Genomic DNA, 27,892 nt, shown 5'->3' on the forward strand with positions numbered 1-27,892 from the left:
GTTCTCCATTATCTCTCGCGTAGATCCCAGGGATTCTCAGTACACACCAAGCGTTTAATAGCTGCTGTTTGGGAATGCCGACGGCGCCCCCTAGTGGAGTTAAGCCGGACTTTGGAGGAGAGGAGGGAAGGAAAGGGGAGGAAACCGGGAGGGGCGGTCACCATGGAGACCCCAGGGTACACATCCCCCTCCCCACACCTTGCTCCCCCAGAACATCTCTAGCATGCCCAGGTCCGCAGTCATCATGAGAGAGATGCCCGCGATGTTGGGAAAGGCCGGCGATCAAAGCCCCCGCGATCGAAGCCCCCACAAAGCTAGATCTGAAACTACATCAACGTCCTCCACCCAGACCCCTCCGACCCCACCCTCACCAGCCGGAAAAACCTGGGCGCCTTTGACCGTGGGCAGTATAAAATACTTCAGTCGTCACAAGGGGGAGGTAAGCGGGGAATGTGGATAGAGGCCAAAGCTGTGGCGAGTCGGAGGAGGGGGCTACCTGGGCCCCCAGGATAGCACCTACCCCTTTTCTCAGGCGCTGCTTGGGCTGTCATGCCTCTTTCTGCCTTCCCCATTCCCAGCACACCCCCATCTAACTTTTCGCTCAAATTGCTACCCTTCCTGACTTCCCTGTTGCAGTCTGGGGAATCATCACATCTCGATGACTTGGTGATCTCAGACTCTTTCCTTTCCCTCATTTCGTATACCCAAACAGTCAATTACATGTTTGAGCCCTCTATATTCTCTCTATCACGATTCCAGCCCCAATCTCCTTATCACTCATTGGACAATTACAATGGCCCCCCAACATGGTGTTGCTGCCCTTCTAATCAACTCATCTTGCAGTTAGGTGGAATAATCTAATGGGAGACAACCGGAAGAGAACTTATAGATCATCTAGCTCAGGCCCCTCATTTTACAGAGGAGCACGCTGAAGCCCAGCAAATTAAGTGACCTGCTTATATGCATATGCTTTTTATGCATAGATCTAGTCATATCACACTTTTTGCTCAAAACCTTTCCTATTGCCTTCTCAACAATGTTCGGACTCCTCCTCCTGGCCTTCAAAGCATCAATACCATTGTACTAATACAAGCCATTCAGTACCATCAGACATCACCCCCCACCTTTCCAGCTTTATATTTCATTCTTTCTTTCCTTGTACTATTATATGCTTTAACCAAACGACTCAACACACGGCAAATGTCTCCCATGCTTTCCCACTGTGCATGCCTTTACTTACTTTATCTCATTGACCCTTAATATCTTTCTTTCCCCTCTTTCCCGCTGGATTCCTACCTATCCTTTAAATCCCAGTTCAAAGCCCCTTCTTCCCTGAAGTGTTCCTTGACTCTCTTCCCAATCTCCTCGGACCTCATGCAGCACTCTACACATCTTTGATTCACTTAGATGTTGTTATGTATTATGATCGTTTGTATATTTGTCAAAATATGATGATGTCATAGGAAACATCTTAAAAAGTCAGAAGATTAGCATGGTAGAGCTTGAGGGGACTTTAGAGATCGTTTGGTCTAAACTCCTCACTCCATAGGATGAAGAAAAAGAGGCTCAGAAGGGTGAAGCGGCTCCCAGGTCAAGCAGCCAAGAAGTAGCATTTTCAGGAGTTTAACCGAGGTCACGTGACTTCTAGGGCATTGTTCTTTGCCCAGGACCTGGAGGCAGCCCCACAGTAAGGTGGAGAGACCTCTGGATTTGGTCAGGAGGCCTGGGTTTTCACCCTGATACTGGAATTTACTAGCTAGGTAATCTTGGGCAAGCCACTTCACAGACTCACTCATCTTGTTTCCTTCTCTGTCAAGGGGCACTTGCATGATCTATTTCACAGACTTGATGAGAAAAAGATTCTGTAAACCACAAAGCTGGTGTAGAAATGAGAACATTATCACTGTCATTCTCCTATCATTCCCCATGTGAGTTCCATGAAAGCTGGAACTGTTTTAACTAGACTTTTTTTTTAACCTTCCAACCAATCCAATCCAACAAGCATTGGTTAAGCACCATGTGCATGGCACTTTTGCTAAAGATAAAAAGATAAAACAAAAGGAATCCCTGCCCTCAAGGTGATTAAATTTTACCAGGAAAATACAACATGTAAACAGATAATAAATATATGCATTATAATTTGAGACAGGAGAGAGGTCAGTAACAAGGGAGATCAGGAATGGCTTCTTGTAGGAGGTGGTTCAGAAACTGAGCCTAGAAGGAAGACAGAGATTCTAGGAAGTGGAGGTGAGGAGGGAGTGATGTGGGAAGATGGACGGCTAAGTGTGGGGAGAGTAAGCAGGGCAATTGGCTGAAACCTTTGAGGGAGTAACAAAGGGGAATCATGAGAAATAATTGAGGAAGAAGGTAGATTTGAGATGAATTGTAATTTAGGGCTTTAAAAATGCTAAATGGAAGAGTTTGAATTTTAGTTTAGCGGTAATAAGGAGCCACTGAAAGCAGGGGAATAACTGGATCAGAGACTATGGATTGAAGTCCAGAAGATGAGAATCCAATTAGAGATGTCCGGGAGGTGGCTGGTGATGTAGACTGGCACTCTGGAAACAGAAGGACTGGTATAAAGATTTGAGAATCCTATACATGGGGTTGATTAAACTCATAAGGAGCTGATAAGATCATAAAGTCAGAGAGAGACAGACAGACAGACATAGAACAGAGAGACACAGAGACAGAAACAGAGACAGAGACAGTCAGACAGAGACAGACACAAACACAGAGAGAGACAGAGACACAGAAAGACAGAGACAGAGAGATAGAAAGAGAGACACAGCAGACAGAGAGAGAGACAGACAAGGGAAAAGGACCAAGGCAGAGGTGTAGTTCCCTACTGTCTAGCAGTTAAACTAAATTTTCTAAACATTTATTTAACATCTACTGTCTGCACTGTTGAGGGACAGAAGTTTACATAAGGTACTGTTTTCATGGAGCTTGGTGAGTGGAATTATTGAATTAAATTATTGAACTGTCAAACTTAATGGCAATTTTGAAATTGAATTAAATTATGAAATGAAGTGTATCCCCATGGAGGAATGCTGTTGTTATTGGTGACGGAGGTCACAAGTATATTAAAACTTTATCACGTATTTAGAGCCTTTCTTGAGACTGTTTAATCCAACCTCCTCACTTTGCAGATGAGGAAATTGAGGCCTAGAAAGATGAAATGACCCACACTCAGAGAGTCACCTCTGAACCAGGCATTCTTTTCAGGCTATTTGGCTACTTTATTTTGGAACAGAATCCAATAGAATTCTTCCCTCCCAGGTCAATTCGTGCGCCTTCTCCCCGGACACCCGGATTCTCCTCACGTGCTGTGATGACAACAAGGTGTACGTGTGGGGGGCTCAGACTGGGAATTTGCTGCGGAAGCTAAAGGGTCACAAAGGTGGGCGGCGCGGGCGTCCCAACCCGTCTCTCATCACCCACTCCTCCTGCTCCCGCGCCCCCGCCTCTGCCCTCTAGCTTGCTTGCAGACAGGCGCCCAACATCGCCCCGGGGTCCGTGCGCTGTGGCATAACTAACTGCAGGTGGGCCTAGGCCGTCAGGGATAGATGCCCATATCTCCCTGCCAAGTGTCCCCCATTGCTGCGCCAGCGGCTGACGCCCCGATCGAGCGTTGGAACAGCATTAAAGGACTTCAGGGGAAAGGAGGAGGGAGTGTAGGGCGGGAGTAGAGGTGGGTTTCTTCCAACACCCTCAGATGAGCCCTTTGAGGCTCAGGCTACCCTCAGGAAAGTACTGGGCGGTAAGAAAAACTCCAGGTCCATGCACAGCAGGGAGGCTCTCTAGGTCTTTGGTCCTTGTTGATCCAGCTCTCAGAGGGTTTGAATTTTGCTGGGGTTGTCAGAGAAGTGTTGGGAGCCCATCTCTCAACTTTCCTCCTCTTTATAACAAGGCATTATTGAACTAAATAATCTCAGATCCCTTCCCTAACATTCTGTTCCAAGGGCCCCTCCTTAGGACCCTTCCACCCTCACACTGCCTCTCCTTGACAGAAAAGAAGGAAAAAAATTAGGCTTGGCGGTGATTCTGATTTCCTTTTATTGACATCAATCACACCATCTGTTCCCAGCAGCCCCAACCCACCCCTTGCTTGCATGGTTCTAGAGGGGGAGACTGCCTGATTGAATAATCAGAAGATTCTTCAAATCCAGGCTTCCTCATTTGTGGCTGTGTCTCTTTGGGCAAAGTGCTTACCTTTGAACCTCAGTTGCTTCATCTGTAAAAGGAAGATAACATTGCATCCCCACCCCCCACCCCAACCTTCTCAGGGTCCTCATGAGGAAAGCATTTTGCAGGTGAGCTTTTATTATTGCTCCCAAAATAACCTTCCTCCCCCCTTCCCTTAAAGCCCATCTTTTGTTGCCTTATCTTAATTCATGAACTTTAGCTTACTCTGAGTTATATATGACCTTCATGACATTCTTCTTACAAGACCCTTTTGCCACCCTTTTGGATTCATTCTCCATTCTAACTTGTCTCTTTTGATTTAAACTCAGTGGAGCTTATTGTGCAGTAATGTCAGACTTTTTTTTAGATATCCCCCCCCCTTTCTTTCTTATTGGGATAATTCTAAATTGCATTGTTATAATTTCATTCTTGGAAACTTTTTTTTAAAGATCCTTTGGCAATGAGATCATCTTACCTATCCTTTCTTTAAACTTTTTTTAAAATTGGCTTTTTTGAAATCTAAGTGATAATGGATAAATGTCTTAGACATAAAAGGTAACATCTTAAACAAATTAGATAAGAAAGGAAGAAATTGCTTTTCTGATCTATGGATAGTGAGGGTCACAAAAGATAAAAAAGGATAATTTTGTTTATGTAAAATTTAAAAGTTTTTGCACAAAGCCAATGCAGCTAAAATTAGAAGAGAAACAGATAACTCAGGAAAAAAATTTGCAACAGGTTTCTCTGATTAGGATCTGATTTCCAAGATATATAAGCATTGGTTCAAATGTATAAGATAAGAGCCATTCCCCAAATGATAAGTAGTCAAAGGTATGAACAGACAGTTCTCAAGAGAAGAAAATCCAAGCTATCTATCAATATGAAAAAGAAATCTTCCAAATCATTTAAAAATTAGAAAAATGCAAATTAAAGCAAATCTGAGGTTCTACCTCATTCCCATCACATTTCAAAGTTGACAACAGAAGAATGAAAAATTTTTGAGGGGCTGTAGAAAAACAGGCACATTAATGCAATGTTGGTAGAGTTGTAAACTGGTCCAGCCATTCTGAAAAATGATTTGGATCTATGTCCCAAAAGTCACTCAACTGTGCATACACTCTCCCCTAGAAATATTACATCAATAGTAGACCTACACTTCAAAGAGATCAAAAAAGAGGGAAAGGGCCAATATGTACAAAATATTTGTGGCAATTCTTTTTGTGGTGACAAAGAAATAGAAATTAAAGATGTTCCCATCAATTAGGGAATACTATTGTCCTGTAAGAAATGATGAGAGGGATAATTTCAGGGAAACCTGGGAAGACTTGTAGGTGCAGATACACAGTGAAATAAACAGAAGTGGGAGACCAATTAATATAATAACAACATTGCAAAGACAAACAACTTTGAAAAGACTTCAGAATTCTAACCAATGCAAATTGAGGGAATGCCCATCAATGGGGGAATGACTGAAGTAGTTGTGGCATATGATTGTGATGGAGTACTATTGTGCTTTAAGAAATGATGCACAGGGGAAGTGAGGTGGCACAGTGGATAGAGCACCAGCCCTGAAGTCAGAAGGACCTGAGTTCAAATCCGGCCTCAGACACAAAACACTTACTAGCTGTGTGACTCTGGGCAAGTCACTTAACCTTGATTGCCTCACCCAAAAAAAAAAAAAAAGAAAAGAAATGATGCACAGGAAGGTTACAGAAAACCTGGGAAGACTTACATGAATTGATGCCAAGTGAAGGGAGCATTACCAGGAGAACATTGTACACAATAACAGTAATATTGTGCGATGATCGACTGTAAATGACTTAGTTATTCTCAGCAATACAATGATCTAAGACAATTCCAAAGGACTTATAATGAAAAGTGCTCTCCACCTCCAGAGGAAGAACTGATGGAGTCTGAATACAAATTGAAGCCTATTTTTTTAACTTTATTTTTCTTGGAGTTTTTTTATGTTTTGTTTTCCTTAGTAACATAGCTAATATGGAAATATGTTTTGCATGACTGCACATGTATAATCTATATCAAATTGCTTGCCCCTCAAGGAGGGATGTAGGGAGGAAGGGAGAGAATTTGGAACTCAACATTTTTTAAAATAAATATTAAAAATTATTTTATATGTAATTGGAAAAATAAAATGTAATTTTAAAAAATTCTTACTAATGCAATGACCAACCACAATTCCAGAGCTACTCACCTCTTTCAAGAAAGGTGATGAACTCAGGATGCAGCTTGAAATATGTTTTTGGACATGACCGATGCAGAAATTTGTTTTGCTTGACTATACATATTTATTACAAGAATTTTGTTTTGTTTCGTTTTATTCTTCAATGAGGAAAGAAGCTGAGAGGCAGAAAAAATAGATTTTTAAAAAATTAAAACATTTTTTAATTTAAAAAAGTCTAGGGAATGAACACTATGCCTAGTGTTTCCCAAAGAGACTTCCCAAGTTCTTGTCAGCTCTTTTTGTTGATTAAAAATAAGTCCAGAGTTCAGTTCCTGTACCACCGCACTGACCTTATGCCGGCCGCACCGAACACTCCTCATATAAGGAGCAGGCTGCCAGAGTCATACTCACTCATCAGTCTTCGGTCCTCAACCGGATAAACACACAGAGACGAGCCATCGGGAGGCACCAACACCAGAGCTTTATTCAGAGGCCATCACAGCAAGCCATCACAGCAAGGCCAAGCAGGAAGGCCAGAGCAACAGAGCAGGAGCCAAGAGAGCGCAATCTGACCACGCTCGTTCCTTAAGTACCTACTTAGCCCCTCCTCCCCAGCCCGCTTACTAGCCAATGATTGTAGGGTCAGATACTGGAAGGGGCTGTCTGCGTTTAGCACACCAAGGGAGAGGGAGTGACGTAGGAGGCTAGGACCGGATACAGGAAGGAGGCGTCTGGGATTAGTGCATAGACAGAGTACGTGACCTAGGAAGTCAGGAAGGTCACAGGAAGGAGGCGTCTGGGGTTGACGTTGCATATAGGGAGGGGACTAAGCAAAGGGAACTCGTCCTCTGCTGTCCCACTCCCACGTGGCACCGCCCCTTGCCTCAGGAGCACAAGCTCCGGCTACTTCCTTGCACCCAGCTTATCTCACATAGCACTGCCCACTGCCTCAGGGCTTCTCCATACCCAGCCCATCCCAGTTCACCACGACTCCGCCTACCACAGCCCCTGCCTCGACTTCCAAATACCTAGATCTTACCCTAATCTTGCCACAGCGCCCACCTGGCAGTTGCCAACATCAGACAGTCCCTCACAAGTTCCCCTCATTTTTCACAATATCTATGTACCTGCTCAATAAAATCTTCCTTTGATGTCTCATAACAGTGGCCTTGGTTTCTTGGAAACTATGGCAGCAGAGCATAAACTTGGACAGACCCTGACAGGCTGGAATAAAAACCCAGCAATGAGAACATAACTGTGAAGGGTCTATTGTCAAAAAACTAGCCTAGATTAGGTCTCCAGTAGTAAGGTTTGGACACCAGGGTATGAATTTTTTCAGCCATATCAACTGCCCTAAGACAGGAAGGGGTTGTGAGCTGTGTTAGTGAATGGAGTGACCAAATGATCAATGACACTGACCAAACCACAGACCATCAGTGTTGAAGGCTCTCTCTCTCTCTGTCTCTCTCTCTCTCTCTCCCTCCTTTTATCTTCTCCCCTCCTCTCTATGTAGCCATTTAGCAACACAGTTATATCTATCTGTCTGTCTATATATCTAGTCAGTTCCTAGAATCATATCATATCAGTGCTAGAAGGTACAGTAGAGATCCTCTAGTCCAAGGGTGGGGAACGTGTGGCCTGGAGCCCACATGTGGCCCTCTAGGTCCTTAAGTGAGGCCCTCTGACTGAATCCAAACTTCACAAAACAAATCCTTTTATTAAAGGGTTGAGTCTAGTCCAACCTCCTTGGTTTATAGATGAAAAGACTATGGCTCAGAATTGATATGACAGAGTCAGGTCTAGAACCCAGGTCTCCTAGCTGCCAGGTGAGTGCTTTTTCCAGAACCATGGAATTTCAGAGATCACAAGGACCACAAAAGCCATCTAGACCAACCCCATATCTCCACAGAAATGTGCCCCCCAATCTCCCCAATAATATCTTACAACCTTCATCTAAACACCTTCATTGCCTTCAGAGTCAAGCCTTTTTGCCAATTTATAGCTCTTTGATCACATATTGAATCTTGTACCTCTCCCACTCTTGAAACTCAGGCTGTCTGCTGGCTTATTAACTACTGTTCTTCCAGGATAAGACATCATCCCATTTGTAGCATGACAAAATCCCTCAATTCAAGCTCTCCAGAGCCAGATTCCCCCAAATGTCCCCTTTTCTTTATCCACTTCTGTCCAATAAACTTCCCAATCAACAGTGGAAACATTCTCCTGGGCCACCTCCACCACCCACCCACCCTGCTCCTGCTACCATTACTCTCAGTTTTTTCACTGAGAGCATCTTCAACTGAATGCACAGTTAGGAAACAAGAGATCCATTGATTATCCCCAGCCTGGGAAGAAGAGGAAAATGATGCTCAGGCCTGGAATTTCACCTCTTCTGTCCATGGCCTGGAACATTGACAACACATAATCTATTACCTCTGTGTGGCACTTTGAAGTTGAGTGAGTTAGTGAAAGTATTATTATCCCTATTTTAGAGATGAAGAAATTAAGGCTAAGAGAGATTAAATGAATCAGAAACACTAGATAGATAGACAGATACATAGATAAATAGATAATAGACAGGTATGTAGATAGGTAGGTAGTTATATGAATGATTGATAGATGATAGGTAGGTATATAGATGATTGATAAATGATAGATGATAGATAATAAATAGATGATAGATAACAGACAGATGATAGATAACGATATATAGATAGATAGATAATAGATTGATGACAGATAAGTAGGTAGATAGAGCACTTATTAAGTGCATATTACATGCTGGGAGCTGTGCTAAGTGCTGGGGACAGAATTACAAGCAAATGCAATAGTTCCTATCCTCAAGGAGTTTTTCTAATGGGTGAAGACAAAACAGTAAAAGAGACTAGAAAGTGGTTGAGGGGCAAGATGGAGAGGAAGACTGAAGAGTCAGATGATTGTGAATCTCATAGCTGCTGTCAGAATATAAATTCCTTGAGAGCAGGGACTTTTATCACTTTTGTCTTTGTGCCCTCAGTGCCTAGCACACAGTAGGTACTTAATATTACTTGCTTAAGGTCAGTAAGTTTCAGAACCAAGAATGAAAAACAGATTTTCTGAATCAAAGAATCTCAGATCAGAAGGGGACCTCAAAAGACCATCTGGTCCAACCTGTTTCTGAACAGAAATTCCCTCTACAACAATCCCAACAACTAGTCATCCAGCCTTCAGTTGAAGATTTTCCATGATGGGCAATTTAATACTTCATGAGACTACCTGTTCCATTTTTGGACATGGGTGATTATTAGGAAGTGTTTTCTTATGCTGCACCCAAATCTCTCTCTCTCTCCCTGCAATCAGTTTCTCCCCATTACTCACAATTCTGCTTGGTTAAGCCAAGCATAACAAAAGTTCTTACCCCTTCAAATACTTGAAGACAATAATAACAGTTACAATAACTAGCATTTATATAGCGCTTTAAGATTAGCAATGTACTTTACAAATATCATCTCATTTGATCCTCAAAATAACCCTGTGAGATAGGTGCTGTCATTTTCATGTTACAGATGAAGAAACTGAAGCAGAGGTTAAATGACTTGCCGTGGAGCACATAGTTAATGAGGGTCTGAGGCAGGATTTGAACTCAGATCTTCTCTTCTTCCTGAGTTGAGGTCCAGTACTCCACCCACTTTGCCACCCGAGCTGCCTGTCCTCACTATGCCTTCTTTTCTCCGATTTAACCATACTCACCTGGAGTGGTTTAACCCTTGTTTGTCGTCTTACTATTCTGGTTATTCTTCTCTGGACTCCTTCCAACTTGTCAATGGCCTTCCTAAATATGTGGCATACAGAACCAAGCACAGTACCCCAGACGTAGTTTACCAGGGGAGAGTACAGTAGGACTACTAATTCCTTAGTCTTGGATACTATTAATACATTGTTAGGATCACTTACTAGCTATGTTACCTTGGGCAAGCCTCTTTCCCCCTAGGGGCCTCAATTTCTTCATCTGTAAAATGAGGGGCCTCTTCAAAAATCTCAGTTCCTATGACCCTATTCTTCCAAGTCCATTGATATAGAAGACTCGTTTGGATGGGGTCTCGGTCATTAACATCTCTGGTTTTACAGGGAATGTCTCTAGGGCTGGGGCTGGGGCTGGGTCCTAGTATCTAAGCAGCATACATGAAAGCAGGCTTTCTTCAGCCTTAGAGGATGCCCATCACTTAGCTGACCTGCAGGAAGCCAGACTATTGGGCCTCATTCCCAAAGGCTCAGGGCCCTGTGTCCCATTCCAGGAAAGGCCATAGGGGGCACATTTTCCATAGCCTACACACACTGTGTTATTCCCTAGGGGAGCCTGTTCTTCCCAATTCTATTGTGAGCTCCCAACACAATGGGCCCAGTTCTGCTTTCTCTCTTTTACAGGTCCAGTGTTATTCTGCAGATTCTCTCCTAATGGAAGATTTTTTGCAAGCGCCTCTCGTGACTGCACAGTCCGGCTATGGGATGCCCAAACCACTGAATGCCTCCAGGTTCTAAGAGGTGACCTGAACCAAAGAGACTGGGGTGTGGAGAGGGGAGGCAGGGAGGAAGGCCCTTGGGCCAGGTAATCACCACTGGTTTCAGATAGAGTTTGGAGAGGACTTTGGTTTGAATCCTTTTCTAGTACTTCTACCTGTGTGCCATTAAACAAGTTACAACCCTCTGGGCCTCAGTTTTCCCAGGTATAAAAGGAAAGCACTAAGCTAGATAAGGGGTCAGCAAGCTATGGCCTGAGGCCCAACACAGATCTGTTTTTGTACATCCTTCAAGCTAAGACCAGAGTGCTGGTCTGGAATCTTCCTGAGTTCAAATCCAGCCTCAGACACTTACTTAGCTGTGTGACCCTGGGTAAGTCACTTAATCCTGTTTGCCTTAGTTTCCTCATCTGTAAAAAAAGCTGAAGAAGGCAATGGCAAACCACTCCAGTATCTCTGCCAAAAAACCCCAAATGGGATCACAAAGAGTCGGGCATGACTGAAAAATGACTCAACAACAAAAACAAGGTAAGAATGATTTTTAATGTTTTAAAAATCTTAAAACATAAAAACCATTCTTAGTTCAACAGGAAGCAGGCTGGATTCGGCCCTTGAACTGTTGTTTGCCACCCCTGGACTAGATAACCTCCAAGTTCTCTTCAAGCTCTAAGTCCTATGATGCTACAACAAACAGTAGGAAGCTAGGTTAGGTCCTGGTCCAGAGTCCGAAGAGAAACCAGGAGGGTAGAGAGAGCTCGTAGTTCCTCTTGAAGACCCAGAGAATCCCCTGGCGCTCATCGCTTCTGTTGGGAGCCCCCTGTAGGCTTCAAACCGTGACAGTTCCTGCTCACTTCCGAGGATACATGGGAGGTCCTTCTTTCTCATCAAGTCCTGGTTCATTCCTCCCTTTATTCCAGAGAAATATATTGAACTTAGAGTACAAATGTTTGGCTTTGAATGCCAATGGCTCTGTCATCTTGATTTTGAAAAGGTTAGATCCAAACATAACTTCTTGGGGTAGCCAGGTGGTGCAATGGAGAGAGCACCAGCCCTGGAGTCAAGAGGACCTGAGGTCAAATCTGACCTCAGATACTTACTAGCTATGTGACCTTGGGCAAGTCACTTAACCCTAATTGCCTCCAAAAACATAACTTCTTTTAAGCTCATTTTTCTCAGGATTCCAATCCAGGTCTCTTGTTCTCTCCTGCTGAGGGGAAAAAGACCCAAGTTCAAGTTCAGGTACCAGGAATCCTCACTACATCATACCTGATCATTGGTCATCCAGTTACAGCTTGAAGACCTTTAAGGAGGGGGACTCACTACCTCCTGAGGCAGCCCATTCCACTTTGGGATAACTCTAATTGTTAGGAATTTTTTCCTGATATTGAGTCTCCATTTGTCTTATTCTCAGCTTCTACCCATTTTTCCTCCGGCGTTAAACAAAACAAGGTTAATCCATCTTCTACATGATGACCTTTCAAATTCTTGAAGACAATTATCATGTTCTTCCCCATCCCACCCCGCTGCCTATTCTTATCATCTCCAGTTTCTTCAACTGGTCCTTCTATCCCCAGAGTCAAGCTGGTACCTGGCACATAGAAAACATTTATTTAATAAATACTTGCTGTTCATTATTTCTGATATGAACTGAAGGCCCTTCACCATACTGATTGCTCTCCTCTGAACACTCACCAGGTTATTACGTTCTTCTTAAACTATGTGGCTTAGAATTGGAACAAATTGCTTTCATCTACCCATTCCGCCGAGGGAAGTCTTTAAAGGTTTGGGGTAGACATCCCCCTAACTCACATACAGGTTTGAGGCTGTCATTTACGTTGATCTGCTTTGGCGCATCTGCTGAGATGGTTTTTCGGGGGTGTGGAAGCAGGGGAGAGGGGTGAAAGCAGGGGCTGTGGAGCACTTAGAGTGTGGGCAGTCATCAAAGACAGCAAGGTCATCTATTGCATCTCAGGCCATTGCCAGTCTTCTTGACTTTTGTCTTGCCACTGGACTTTGATGACTGTGGAAGAGAGAGAGGGAGAGAAGCTGGAGACTTTGTGCAACTCTGCCTCACTTAAGTCCAATTTACACTTGAGGCAGGACTTTGCTCTGTAATGTCATTTGTAAAAGGAAGGACAAACAACAGCGTAGAACTGAACAGAATATTCCAGATGAGTCCTGAGAAGGGCCCAGTACAGAGAGCCTATCACCTCCTTCTTCCAAAAAACTGCTCTGCTCTTAGTTCAACCCAAGATCACAATAGGATTTTGCTTTTTTTGGTTTGTCTGTTTTTTTTCCTTTTACTACCACATCATACTGTTGACTCACCTTGAATTTATGGTCCACTAACACTCCTAGATCTTTTTCAAGCAAGTCTTGTCTATCCTGTACTTGAGGTCTTTGTGAATCTCTTTACCTTCATTACCTCAATTTCATCATCCAGAAAATGATGAGTTATCCTGTGAGGCACACCTACTATATATGGTTCAGGATTAGCGTGAGGTCATCATCTCTTGTGAAACTTGAAGTACTTTCAAAGTAAACCACCATTATTCACTTCAGGGTTTCCCAGGGTTCTCTGGGTTCATACCAAATATCCAAAGCTAGGGATAGGCAGAGGTGGGCAAGGCCCCAAGGAAGGGAGGTCCTGTATCCACAGAGTGACTGACCATCCCTTGGAATTCCCTCATCACTTCCAAAGGAATCCCAACTCCAAGCATGAGAAATTAGTGCTCACTTTCATTGTCATAAAACTTGGGAGGTCGGTGAATAGGTGATCCCAGGTCAAATAGTGAGTCTCACAATCTGGCTCTTACCTCTAGCCCTCTAAGGCACATTGTATATGTGTATTTAGAAAGTCACCCCTTTGGGTCTATGACCAGAGAAGCCCAATCACCACCTTTCATCTGCCTTACGCCACTCCTCTGATGCCACAGACAGGGCAGGAGACCAGTGCTGGGGGCTCATTGTTTCTATTTTACATACTTTGTCCTGCACTGGGGTCTTCCAGGTCACTCCAGGGGTGTGGAGACAGTCAGCTTCAGCCCAGACTCCAAACAGCTGGCATCTGGAGGCTGGGACCGCAAGGCTATACTCTGGGAAGTACAGGTATGGGAATGGGGGAAGACTGGGTGTGGTGGTGGTGGTGGTGAGGTGTTTAAGGAGCTAGGTTCCTCAGGAATAGGGCTTTTCCCCCCTTGAAGCCTTACATGGTGTACCCTAGGAAACTCAACTAATATAAATTCAGTAAAACCAAACTCACAAAATGAGGGAACACTTGTTCACATTTCATCAGGAATCGTTGTTCTACAAAGAGTCCCTTAATACATGTATTTTATGCACTAATTTCACTGGGAGCAGTGAGGTTGAAATGAATAGAGAAATCTAAAGTATTAGGCATCTCTGAGGAATGCAAATTAAATCAGATTTTAGCATAGGAAAGATTAAAACATTGAAACCATTTATTAGAGTTGAGAGGGATCTTAGAACTAGGATTTCTAAACTATGTCAAAGAGAAGTAGTGACAACGTTCAGCCTTGCCTTACATCTGTTTCTTTTTTGGTGGCAATGCATGTAGGAGGCAATAGAACATAGTGGAAAAGGACCTGGACAGCAGGAGGCTTGGGTTTGAATCCCAACTAGGATACCTTGGGCAAGTCACAACCTCTTTGAGGCTCAGTTTCCTCATTCGCAAAGAGGACGCTGGACTAGATGACCCTTAACATTCCTTACTTTTAATGTTTCTCCTTTGCAAGTATACTAGCTTGATGTATATATTTCAACAGATTTTCCTTCTCTTTTAGACGGGCCAAACCATCACACAACTCCTTGGACATCGGGATGCCATCCAAAGCAGTGACTTTTCTCCCAATTCAAAATATCTTGTAAGTGTCACGTCCCTCTTCACCACGTGCAGTGGTGGGCACCTTGACCTTCGATAGTTGCCCTTGTATGGATGAAGTCGAACTCCTCCATTTTATTTATACCCCTCCCAGCCCTCCCAATCCAGCCACTTGCCAACTTCTCTTCAATCTGCCTCCCACAACATCCCTTGTATGACATTGTTTAGCTTTAGTGTCCGGCACATGGGAAGCCCTTAATAGATGTTTTTTCATCCATTCACAAACACATGCTCCTCCTCTCCATGCTCCTCTTTACTTCTCTAGTTCAGACCCTCACAAACTCACTCCTTAAGCTGGCATTTAAAGTCCTCCACAGTTCGGATCCAACTTATTTCACATGACACTTTTTACTCACTGTGTTCCAGACATTCTGGATTAATAGTTGCTCTTAAATCTCAACCTAGAGATGCTATTTACACATAGTGTCTGTCCTTTATGCCTGGAATGCACCCCTCAGCTCTACCTGTTAAAAAAAAATCTCTTCTGGGGTAGCTAGGTGGCGCAGTGGATAGAGCACCAGACCTGAAGTCAGGAGGACCTGAGTTCAAATCCAGCCTCAGACCAAATACTTGACACTTACTTACTAGCTGTGTGACCCTGGGCAAGTCACTTAACCCCAATTGCCTAAAAAAAAAATCTCTTCCTTAGAGACAACTAGCTCAGGGTCCCTAATCTTCCTTCCATCCCTCCCCATCTCTACCCTTCCCTACTCAGATGAAAGTTTTCTTTCCAACCATCTGATTTTCTTAGAGCACTTTGTCTGTATTTCTGTTTGGTCCTTTATTAATTTGTCCTTGCTTCATCTTTGTGGAAGTTGAGTTCCTCCCTATCACTTCTTTGCAAGTGACTGTAAAGCTTAGTGAGGGCAAAGACTACATGATTTTTTCATCTTAGCATGCTCTGACCTTGAGCATACCTTTACATAGTAAGCGCTTTATAAATGTAATTTACAAGTGAACCCAATTGGGACAGGCAGGTGGTGCAGTGGATAGAGCTCTGGCCTTGGAGTCAGGAGGACCTGAATTTAAATCTGGCCTCAGACACTTGACACTTACTGTTTGATCCTGGGCAAGTCACTTAACCCTGATTGCCTCATTAAAAAAAAAAAAGGGAACCCAATTGCTAAAATATCAGACTATCACAGCCTCCTGTCCCCTCCCCCAGAGGCATGATGGTAAAGTAGAAGACCATTTTTGGAGTCAGGAATCAAATCTTGCTTTTTGACACATATCAACTGTGTGATCGTGGAAAAGTCATTTTCAGTATCTCAGTCAATTCTCTAAGACAAAGTTGCAAATAATTTACTGGTGAAGGGAATTTCCACACAGAAATCATAAAGTTCAGACCCTTCCTGCCATTCCAACCTCTATTCCCCTCCCTCCTCCAAAAAACCAACAAATCTTCAACAACATTTCCTCTCCTCCATGGAACATCAAAGAATGAAATACCAAAAATGGTTGAGTTGCTAAAGTCCTATCAGCCTCCCTGTGCTCCCCTTACCTTCTTTAGCCTCTCCTACTCCCAGGGTCATACCAACAAAGCTCCTTCCAAAACACTATTCCCAGAAAAAAGTAATCAAGGAAAAGAAAAGTAGGACATTCCCTTTAGTCTCACTATCTGGTTTTCTTCATACCAAGCTACCGAAGCCCTGGGTAAAATGGGGTGATCTCCCCTTTCCCCCCCACCTTTGTTAGCACATGCAATGTTAGCATTTAGATAGGTAGGCTTTAAGCCTGGGAGTGCTTTAGAGCTTAGAAAACATTTTCCCCACACAGCAATCTTTTGAGGCAGGTAAGATAGTACAATAATACCTGTGAAATGAGGATAACAAGACCCATTCTCCAGAGAAGTAAACTGGGGCTCAGAGAATTAGTGACTTGTTCCCAGTCATGCAGTGGGTGGAGTCAGAAGTGAGATTTTAACTCTGCTATCCTGGGGCAGCCTTGGCCAAGTGAATAGAGAGTTGGCCACTGGGTTCAAGTCTCACCTCTGATACATAGTAGCTGTGTGACCCTGGGGAAATCACTTAACCTCTCAAGACTCTTGGCAACTCTTGAAGGCTAATTTGCAGAGGAGGTGTTGACTTGCATTGGGAGAGAGTTTCCTTGTCTGGAAGATCCCTGAAATCACAAGTCTGTTCCTTGATCCTGAATCCTGAATTCTTTCCACTCTCTAGCATTGCCTTTCTCTTTGATGACTGCTTGAATATGGCTTTAAAAAAAAAAAAGGATGATAACACATTTATTAAGTGCTTACTGTATTAAACAGGGAAGGGAATAAGCATTCCTCCTATGTGTGAGGTGCAAACCGGTACAAAACAACCCTGAGAGGTTAAGTGCTGTTATCATTGACATTTTACAGTTGGGAAATAAGAGGCAAACAGAGCTCAAGCTACTTGCCTAGGTTTACACAGTTAATAAATGTCTGAGGCAGGATTTGAATTCAGGTCTTAATACCTCTAGGCTCTGGGTTCTTCTCACTGTATCAAACCTAGTTGCCTCTGTCCACAGTGCCAGGATTTGGGAATAGCCAGGAAGTGGGGTGGGTGATATCTAATTCTGGGCAAGAAAATGTGAATGTTCACCTATCAGAACCCAGTCATCTTGGGGTAGAAGCTAAGATTCCAGTGGGAAGAGGATGAGGATGAGAAAGATGGCCAGTGTGGATGGCAAAACCAGTGTCTTTGTTGTTGTTGTTGTTTAAATTCTCTTTTTTATTATGAATTTGACAAACATCAACATGAACATTTTAGTATCCAAAGAACAGAGAGGGTGCTATATGAAACTGTAAACTACATTACGTACAATGTTTTTTAAAAATGTGTGTTACATTTAATGTGGTAGTAACAAAATTGCCCTGCTAGTCTCAATCCCCTTCAGTACCTCCTGCTCTCTCTTCTGTGTATTTTTGCAATGTTTCTTGATTCTTTTGTTTGGTCCCCATCAGTATCACTACCCACCAATTTTTCCCTTAAAACTTCTCCAGCCCTCCAAAATAGATGTAAAATGTGACTAAGTATAGACACGAAGGTCACATCTGAAAATGTAGCTCATTTTGCGTCTCTCTAGTGCTCCACTACTTCTCTACCAAGAGCTGGGAAGAATGTTTTATCTTCAGTGCTTTGAAGCCATGACTTTGGTCATTGAACTGCTCAGTTCTTTCATCTTTTGGTTATTTTCCTTTCCATTATTGTGGTCACTGTGTAAATTATGCTCTTGGTTCTGCTGACTTCACTCTTCATTTATTCCTATACAATTTCCCAGGTTTCTCTTAATTTATCATGTTTTTTCATCTTCTATGGTACAATTTGTATGAGAGGCACCATGAGGCTAGAGACCTAATCTCAGAGCAAGGAAGAGACCTGGGCTCAAGTCTTTCCCCTGACACATACTGGCTGTTTGACCCTAGGCAAATCACTTCAACCTCTCTACGTTCTAGTCACCTTTTCTTTTTTTGGGGGGGCGGGGAACTGGAGGGGGAAGAGAAGGCAATCGGAGTTAAGTGACTTGCCCAGGGTCACACAGCCAGTATTTAAGGTCAAGTTTGAACTCAGGACCTCCTGACTCCAGGGCTAGCGCTCTATCTACTGCTCCACCCCTTAGTCAACTCTTTAAGATTATAAAGTACAAAGAGGATCCTGACCAGGACATCACAGGTTTGGTCCCTATTCCTAGGGTGCAATGTTTCATTTTTTATTACAATAGTCCTGCTATGTTGATGTGTGTGCATGCATGTATATATACACACACACATACATATATCTACACATATATACACCTATACATATATATACACACATACATATGTATATGTCCTTTTAAGGTAGCTACCTAGTAGGTGTATTGCTGAGTCAGAGTATGTAGTTAGTAATTTTTTTAATATGGTCCCAAATTACTTTCCAGAATGGTTGGACCAATTCCCAGCTCAACCAACAGTTCATTGATGTGGCTGTGTTTGTAAGACCTGCTGCTACCCTATTCTGCCCCCTTCTCCCTTATTGGCATTTTCCCTTTTTTTTTTTTGGTCATTTCTGTCAACCTGATGGGCATGAGGCAGAACCTTAGAATTGTTCTAATGTGCTTTTCTTTTGATTTGGAGCATTTTTTACCAATGGTTAAATAGGTTAAACAGTTTGCATTTCTTCTTTTGAAAACTGCCTATTCCTATCTTTTGTTCATTTATCTTTTGGGAAATAACTTATATGCTTGTAACAATTTCCTACATATCTTGAATATAAGATCTTTCTCAGAGGAATTTGCTAGAGGTTTCCTCCCAGTGGTTTCTAATTCTGCTTTATCACTTGTGCAAAGGCTTTGCATTTTTATGTAATCAAAATTGCTTGTTTTATCTATGATTGTCTACATCTCCAGAACTCTTCTAAACATAGTTGTGAATGTTATCTAATTATTTTTATAATTAGGTCATGCATTCAATTGGTGCTTTTGTTGGTAGAGGGTGTGAAGTGAGATGGCTTCTCAATTTTCCCAAGAGTTTTGGTCAAACAGGGAGTTCTCTTGCCAATACCCACTCTCCCTACTCATCCCCTACTCCCAACAAGTTGGTATCTTACAGTTTTATCAAACATGTTTCATGTCTTATTTATGTCATGTTCCATTAGTCAATTTTTCTATTTGTTTTGAGATTTGACTAGTTTTTTCTTTTTCACCCAATTCAAGATCTGGTACTACCCTCCTCTGCAATCTTCCTTAAGATTCTTCACCTTTTGTTCTCTGGATGAATTTTGTCTGGTTCTAAAGTAATCCTTGCCCCAAAGTTTGATTGGTATGCCAACTATAAATTAATTTAGGTAGCATCATTTTTATATATTAGTAACAATCCAGTTTTTCTTTACTTCTGTAGTTTTTTATTTTGAAATTTCTTACAATTCCTGGGTTGTCTTGGTACGTGGAGTACCAGCTAATGGAATCTCTTACTAGCCTAGCATAAATTTTTCAGTGTGTAAAGATGGTTGGATGTGCCCCAAACAGCCATTTGACGCCTGGCTATTTGTGATGGCTTCAAACTTGACATAGATCTCAACACCCATCTCTTCCCATCTCACCTTCTTTATCCTTGTTTTAAGGCTAGCTCTACTATAAAGGTTTCAGGTCGCCTCAAGTCATGCTAGCCATGTCTGTACAGCCTTAAAAAGGTTCTTCTGAATTTTCTTCATCCCCTAACAGATGATGGCTATTTTCCCGTGTATTGCCAAGAAGGGCTTCTCTGCAGATAAAGGGTCGCTCTCTGAGGGAAGGATTTGGGTCAATTACTGCCTGTCACTATCAAGACCCAGCTTTCTCCCATCCCTTCCCTAGTGGCTGGCCAGCAGCAGGCTCTGCCTCGTAGAACATACATTAAGATGGTCCTTTCTCCAAAGCTCGTATCACATCTCTTTGAGACAGGCTACTGGCTCCTGGGATTCTACAGTTCAAGTCTGGGATCTACGCACATTGGATAAGATTAAAAAAAAAATACTGGAAGGCCACAAAGGAAATGTCAGCTGTGTTTGCTTCTCCCCATCTGGGTTCCTGGTAAGCTGGGATTCTCTTCCTGTCCCTTAGGAAGGAGGGAAGGCATCTCAGGAAAGACCATTACCAAAACACTCCCACTTGTCCCACAGGCCTCAGGCTCCTGGGACAAAACCATCCGCATCTGGAAGCCTGAGACAGGGAAGCTCCTCACTAAACTGTTAGGACATCTGACCTGGGTGAAGAGCATGGCCTTCTCTGCTGATGGGCTTCGCATGGCTAGCTCAGAATACTCCGAGATGGTAATCCTGACCATTTTTCCTCCTAGCTGGAGCTTGGCTACCCTACCCACAGGTCTGGTACTATTGGCAAGGGCTGGCTTTGGAGACAAAGGAACTGAATTCAAATCCTAACTGTGACCATACGCCTGCTAAGGAAGCAGGTTTCAAACTGTAAGATAAGGGAGTTGAGCTAGATCAAAGGTGTTAAGCATTCCTGAGGCCCAAATCACATTCAAATGTAATTGGGAGATATTTAGCAAAATACTTACACAATAAAACAGATTAATATGTAGTTTTCTAAATCAATAAGTAGCCTAAGTTTGGCACCCTTGGCTAGATGACCTCAAAAGCACCATCTACACCTGAAGCTACATTTTGATCCTATGACCTAAATGGGGATAAACGCAGTCAGCATACACAATGTCTCAGTGAGGAAAAAATCCTTTGAATTCCCTGTGAGCTGTGGCCAAAGCAGCCTAAACGGCTTTCACCTTGTCTACTATCTCACCTGCTCTATTTCCTGATTGTTGCCTGGTAAGGCTCAGCAAGGCTAGTCAGGCAGCTCTATGAAAATTTACAGGCTTCCTCTAGCCACAGTAGTGGGGCATTGAGCTAGATTATACACCATTCAGGCTGGTAGAGCTAAAGTGATCTTAAAAGGGAACTAATCCAATCCTGGTGACAGAAACAAGTTCAGTGAAAGAAACTGCCCAGGCTCACAAGCTAGTAAAACCAGACCCCAAGTATACTCCATTATTACCCCACTTCTCTGTTGGAAATGTGTACAACTTGTTACGGACAAGCCTATACTTCAACTGATTTGCTTTTCAATGTTCAGATTACTTCTATAACAGGAACCTAAATTTAAAAGCGCAGTCTATGTAATAAAAATGGCTCAGACATGAATTCACCTGATCTTCCTGTAGGACCCAAAGCCAGATCTTCCAAGTCCCAATATTTTTGATGTTTTCCCCCCTTTTTAAAATAGGTTAAAATCTGGGATTGTACGACTGGAACATGCACAGAGAGCCTGAAGGTAAGAAACAGCCGGTGGGCGTGTGAGGGTGGAAAAAAATGGCTTGTTATCAAGTTATATACTCTAATAATCAATGAATTATTTCCTAGAGCATCCAAACCACATAGCAAAACAAGTTAGTAACATTCTTTGTGGAATGGTTGAGCGAGAATTTAAGGTCATTTAGTCCAACACTCATAAAGAGGAATGAAGGTGATCAGAAGTGACTGCCAGTCACCCAGATGCTTAGTGGCAGAAATGGGACTTGAGACCAAGTCTTCTGGTTCCCAGCCCACAGAGGTTTCTACTTTATTTTTTGGCAGGGAGTTTTAGAAGTGGCCCACGTCTGTGCTTTCACCCCAGATGGGAAGTTGTTGGTTTCAGGGTCGGCTGATCACCAAATATTTGGAGAAGGAACTGCAGATCGTCAAGTATTTGGAGAATATTCCAAGCGCTGTCAGAGGAGCCATTCAGTCTCTCAGAAGTCAACTCTAAGTGACAGGTGCTTCAAGGCCACTGAAATATGCAATCTAAACCTGGAACCAGGAGCCACAATGAAGAGAGCTAAGAGCAGCACCATTTCTACCTTAGGATGAGAACACTGAAAATCTAAGACCCAAGCTAGGTGATAAGGAGTTTAAAAGAAACGGCAATTTAACTATCAAGAGAAACTAAGTCTTCTTATGAAATGAATACCTTACACGGTAACCAATAAAGAATCAACACACTACAGCCTCAGCTTCTTAAAAGGGACCAAAAGTCAGTCTTCTTCAATATTACACAGGTTATAACAATTTGTCTTTTTATTGAGCACCTTAACAAATTATGCCTTCACAGCAAATTTCCGAAGGGGATACAGGCGCTCCTTCCTCTGCTGTTTTTTGGTCTTCAGGCTTTCCTCGTGCTTATTAAGCCTGCGGCGCATGGCACGAGTCTTCTTGGGCCGAAGGTCCAGGGGCTTGTATTTCTTGCCCTGTTTTTGAGAAAATAAGACATGACCCTCAAGGCAATCACATGTTATCAGTGCATAAAACCTGGAACAAGAGACTCCAAATCAGGTGACCAGAAGGTATTAATTTCAGTAATTCCTGAAAGAGCTACCGTCTTTCTAGGCTTATGGAATCATGAAAGTCAGAACTATAAGGACCTTCGAGATCTAGTTCAAAATCAGTTTTGCAAATTAGACCAAGGGAAGAGAAGTTACTTGTCCAAAGTCATGGTTAGTGGCAGAACCATGATTCAAACAAAGGCCTCATCATGCTGACTTGAAACAACTGCAGTTCTAGAACTGGAAAAGCCCTCGCTCAACCAACATAAGTCTCTCATTAGCCTGATAGGCAGATGTAGAATTAAAGGTAGAATTTGAATCCAGTTCCTCTACTCTAGAATCCTGTTTGTATCCCCTTAGTCCAATTGCTGTGTTTCAAAGCTAAGGAAAAGGGGACCCAGAAGTGACCTGAGTTCATATAGCTAACTGGTCTCCTAACTCAGCAATTCTTAAACCGTAGATCACAACCCACAGTTTAAGAAGCACTGAAGGGGTCAAGAGTGGAAAAAGTTTAAGAAGTCTTGTCCTAATTCAGTTTTTCCTCCCACCAGACCTTCTGCCATGCTACTGCACATGGACAAAATATAAATAAATCCTTTAGCACTCAGGTCCCATTCCACATCCAGGAAGCCTAACCAGAGCACCTCAGCCTGAAGAGAGCTCTTCCTCTTCTCAACTCCCAAAAAGCTCCTTACCATTTATCTTATTGGGCTGGGAGCTTACTGAATCCATGGTATGACATGGCAGCCTCCCTGCTCCCCCAATCCCACAAATGGAAGGAAAGCAGTGTTCATAACAAGGGAGGTGAGGTACTACACTGGATTCTGCACTAGCCAGATCGGATATAATGTTTAGTTCTGGATGCTGCATTTTAGGAAGAATGTTAAAACTGGAGAACGTCCAGATGGGGCTGACAACATTGGTGAGGTAATTACAGCTCATGCCAGAAATTAAGACTGGTTTAAAGAAATGGAGACATTTAGCCTGAAAGGACATAAATACTTTCAAATACTGAAAGGCTATTGTGGAAGATGAAATCAATTTGCTCTGCTTGGTCCTAAAGAGAAAAATCTACTCCTTACTTGCGCTAAGGATACCACCATGCTCCCAAGTACTCAGGTTTACAGTCTCAAGAATAAACCCTAATTCTTCTCTCTCCCTTAATCTCACCCCTCCCTAGCCAACCAGGTAGCTATCAACTGCTGTTCATTTTATTTCTGCCAACTCTCATGTTGATATCCTTTCTATTCCCACTAACATCACACTTATTTCAGGCTCTCAACACATTTCCTTGTTCCATTTTTTCACATAGCTGCCAAAACCATTTTCCCAAGGCATGAGTCTTGATCACTCAAGAATCTTTGGTGGCTACCAGGATAAATACAAACTCTGCAACTTTTCATTTAGGGCCTTTCACAATGAGGATCAGACTAATTTCCTATTATTTCACGCTCATTTTGGCCAAATTGAACAACTAGCTGCTGTCTGGCTCGACAGTCCAAGCCTCCTACCCAATTATGCAGTGGAAAGGATGCTGATTTTGAAATTGGGAGACCTGGGCTCACTTTCTAACCCTGTCATTTAATCCCTGTTTGACTTCGTAAGTCACTTAGCCTTTTAGGCCTCAGTTTCCTCACCTGAAATATGAGGAAGTGAACAAGATGATCTACCTACAAAGTCCTTCCCAGCTACAATGCTGTTAATCTTACAATCTGTATCTATGCATACCTGGAATGCCCCAGTCCAATGGCATTCTTTCAGCCTTCAAATCAGTTCATATCTACTTACCTGTATTTACCTGTATTACCGGTATATTATAATACCAGATATAATCTAAGCTACCTGAAAGCAAACTGTTCCTTTCTGTGTTTCAATCCCAGTGGCTTACACACAGTAGGTGATTGATAAACATTTACTCATTGTGGGCTAGACATGAGGAAATAATCTAGCAAATAGACTGACCAAAAATATTCAAGCAGAGGAGAAAAAAGACCATTTATTAAATATCATTTAGGTATGGGTTGAACTGGATTAGATTCTGTGATCACTCTCCCAGCTGAGTGCTCCTGCCATGGCTCAAAAATACCCAGTGATAGGGAACTTACTACCCAAAGCAGCCTGTCCCATTTCCCCTGGGGAAATATTACTGTTACCTAAAGCCTGCCTCCTTTGTAACTAGCACCTATTAGTCTTAATTATCCAATCAGAAAACACTTCTACTTCTATTAAATTAGCATGAAATGAAAGGTTTCTCATGCACCCATAACCACTCCTCATTTGCCTTTTTCTGGGACCTTTCTGAAGTCCCAGTTCCATTCAAACCACCTTAGGCAAAGGACAAAGAAATGCAAACTGTACCTTCTGGAAAGCTCAGAGTAAAAATACACAGTTTTTATGCTTCCCAGCAGGAGAATTCTGTAGCAAGATCAAATTCACACTTTCTCTGTAAGTCAGAGCAGTGCTGGGTGTGTGTCTTGCAATTTAGTTCAAGATGATTTTAACCACAAGATAGACACTAACTTCTCAGAGCTCAACTTACCTTATAGAATTTCCTGAGGTTCTCTTTTTGTGTCTGGTTGATGACAGTAAGAACTCGGGCAATAGATTTTCGGACGACTCGGCTATTAACGAAAGAGACTAAAGTTTAGGAGGCAAGGAAAAACAGGGCCATGGTGCATCCTACATACTTCATGCTGCCTGCATTCTGCTGTAAAACTAAAACCTAGAGTGCTCAATCAAGATTTGCTGAAGGAATGTATTTTTACATAGAAAGTTCAGTCAGAGAACCATAAACATGGAATGAGGTTGGAAGAAACCTGGTCAAACTTTATAGATGAATGAAATTTAAACCCATGGCAGAAATGGTTCTGTTCAAGAGCACACAGCTTGTCAGTGGCTTAACAAGATGCTTTTTATCTTTCTACTGTAACAGGCGATTTCTCAATCTTTGTTATTTCATAGTTAGGTTTCTTAAAATACACAACAGATTTTGGAGGATAGAAACTACAGATCAGTTAGTTAAACCCTTTTTGTTTTAGAGGAAACTGAGGTCCCAATAAGTGACTTGCCCAAGGTGATGCAGATGATTGAATGGCAGAACTAAGACTCATCTACAAGTTTCCTCCAGTGCATTCTAACTATCAATGTTCTAAAGGTCCTTTCCAGTTCTAACTATATTTTCCATAATTCCAGTCACAAGCTAAGAATTTCTAAAGTGCACTTTGAAAACCAGAAGAGCAGCAAATTACATAAATCAACTCCACTGGTAAATTTCTTTAGAAATTGAAGATAGGGGGCATCGAGGGTATAGCAGTAGATAGAGCATCCTGCCTTGGAGTCAGGAGGAGCTGAGTTTAAATCTGGTCTCAGACACTTGGCACTAGCTGTGTGACCCTGGGCAAGTCACTTAATCCTGACTGCCTCACCAAAAAGAAAAAAAAAAAAGAAATTGAAGATACTCACATCTTAGAAAGCTTGGATGCAGCTCCTCCAGTGACCTTGGCCACTCTCAATTGGGAAAGTTCCACCTTTAAATCATCTAACTGTTTGAGTAGCTCCTCCTTCTTCTTCCCACGAAGATCCCTGGCCTTGATTTTTGCCTAATGTCAGAAGTAAAAGATTAGGAATTTAAGCAAGCCAAATGATCAGGCTAGGGGGATTGAAGAAAAGCAGAAGGCTTCCAATTAAGCTAAATCACTACATTTACTGGGGAAAAGGTAGGAGGAACCCTGGGCCCATTTCCTCCCAGAAAACCAACCACCTTCATAACATCTATCATTTATTATCTGTAATATAGGATAGCAGCAAGAATAACACTCTTCTCATTCCTCCCCCTCCAATTTCCAACTCTTTCCACTTCCATTTTACAGATGAAACCAAGATTACTAACTTGTCACAAAAGCTAATTAGTGTTGGAGTCATATTTTTACCTAGGATTCCTGACTTCAAGTTCATAGCTCCTCTAAAATGAGAATACAACCAGGGCTTTCCAAAAAAGGCATAAGAAAGGACTAATGGATACAATCACGGGAATGAAATAAGCAGCATGGTCCAGTGTTAACACAGCAGACCTGGATGTGTATTCTGGCCCTGCCTCTTGCTCGCTGAAGGACTGGACAAATCCCTGGCCTTTCCGGCTCCCTAAGGGCTGTCGCGAGCACGCTGCCTCCTGGTGCCTCCCCATTCTAGCTACTTGACTGCGACATGTCAGAGCTGGAAGGGCCCTTGGAGACTTAGTCGAGCCTCCCGCCCCTCCATTTTTTCGAGACCTAAAAAGGGCCACGACGTGTCCCGGGCGCACCGCGGGGTCGGCGGCAGCCGCGGCTCCAGCCCCTCCGCTCCCTCTTCCCTCCCCACCACTCTCCTCAAGCTGGACCCGGCGCAGAGGCCAAAGAGCCCGGCGCCGCTGCCGGAGGCTTGTCAGCCCTCCGCAGCGCTCCGACCCGCGGCTCCGGAGCCCCCACCGCCCGCCATCGGGGCCGGGCAGGAGGCCCCCGGGTACGGCGCAGGCCGTGGGGCTCCGGAGCCCGAGGATGGCGGCGGATTCCCCGCGCAGAGCTCACCATTATCGCGGAACAGCCACACCGCCACCGGCTCCGAGGGGGAAAGAGGGAAAGGGAGGGGCCGACCCTAAGAACTACTACCGGGTCACGGACGCGACCAAGCCAAAAGTGAAGAAGGGTGACATGTGCGGAGAATGGTACAGTCCGCCCAGAAAAGGAGGCGGGGAGGGGGAAAGAGGAGGAAGCAGAAGCAGGCCTCACGAAGGCACACCCACTCACGGTTAAAGCCAGGGCTGCTTTAGAACTTTTTCCATTTTTCAAGGCCCAGTTTAGGCTCTTTCCCCTGGAAGCCCTCTTTGATTCTTCCCCCATCGAATTTCTCTGAACAACTTGTACTTCACCTTTAGAACACAATATAAGGTCTCAGTTTTTTCCTTCTGTAAAATCAATCAATCCTACCTTTCCAGTATTCTTTACACATTCCTGACCTGCACATACCTAGCAGTCCAGTCTCACTGATCTACTTGTTCTGTGGGCCCACAGGATTATTCATCTCCACTCTCCCTGCCTTTGCACTTGCTGTGCCCACGCCTGGAATTCGTTCCCCCCCAGCTCTTCCCCATAACCCCGTTTCAAAATCCCTTGTTTCCTTCAAGATTCAGCTCAAGCCTACCTTTACATGAAACCATTCCTGATCTCACTAGTTTCTAATGCACTTTCACCCATAATGACCTTGTATTTTGTATTTAAATATATATATGCATATATATACTTACATATATCTATATTTACATCTATATAAACTTACAT

At 43.1% G+C, this 27,892-nt stretch overlaps 2 protein-coding genes across 2 annotated transcripts; one reads left to right on the forward strand and one right to left on the reverse strand.

Moving 5' to 3' along the window:
- Positions 1–223: 223 nt before the first annotated feature.
- LOC114047114 (WD repeat-containing protein 38-like) lies at positions 224–22,329 on the forward strand. The gene is made up of 9 exons (XM_027867856.1): positions 224–439; positions 3,283–3,403; positions 10,775–10,891; positions 13,803–13,974; positions 14,670–14,750; positions 20,167–20,299; positions 20,389–20,538; positions 21,506–21,553; positions 21,856–22,329. The coding sequence occupies exons 1-9, from the start codon at positions 224–226 to the stop codon at positions 22,126–22,128; spliced, it is 1,311 nt and encodes a 436-aa protein (XP_027723657.1). The 3' UTR covers positions 22,129–22,329.
- Positions 22,309–27,288, reverse strand: LOC114047115 (60S ribosomal protein L35). The gene is made up of 4 exons (XM_027867857.1): positions 27,143–27,288; positions 26,043–26,179; positions 25,120–25,201; positions 22,309–22,505 (listed from the first exon to the last, which is right to left on the reverse strand). The coding sequence occupies exons 1-4, from the start codon at positions 27,143–27,145 to the stop codon at positions 22,356–22,358; spliced, it is 372 nt and encodes a 123-aa protein (XP_027723658.1). The 5' UTR covers positions 27,146–27,288; the 3' UTR covers positions 22,309–22,355.
- Between the last annotated feature and the right edge of the window lie 604 nt (positions 27,289–27,892).

The sequence above is a fragment of the Vombatus ursinus genome, unplaced genomic scaffold (genome assembly GCF_900497805.2).
Source record: "Vombatus ursinus unplaced genomic scaffold, bare-nosed wombat genome assembly UNPS02014786.1, whole genome shotgun sequence".
Lineage (NCBI taxonomy): Eukaryota > Metazoa > Chordata > Mammalia > Diprotodontia > Vombatidae > Vombatus > Vombatus ursinus.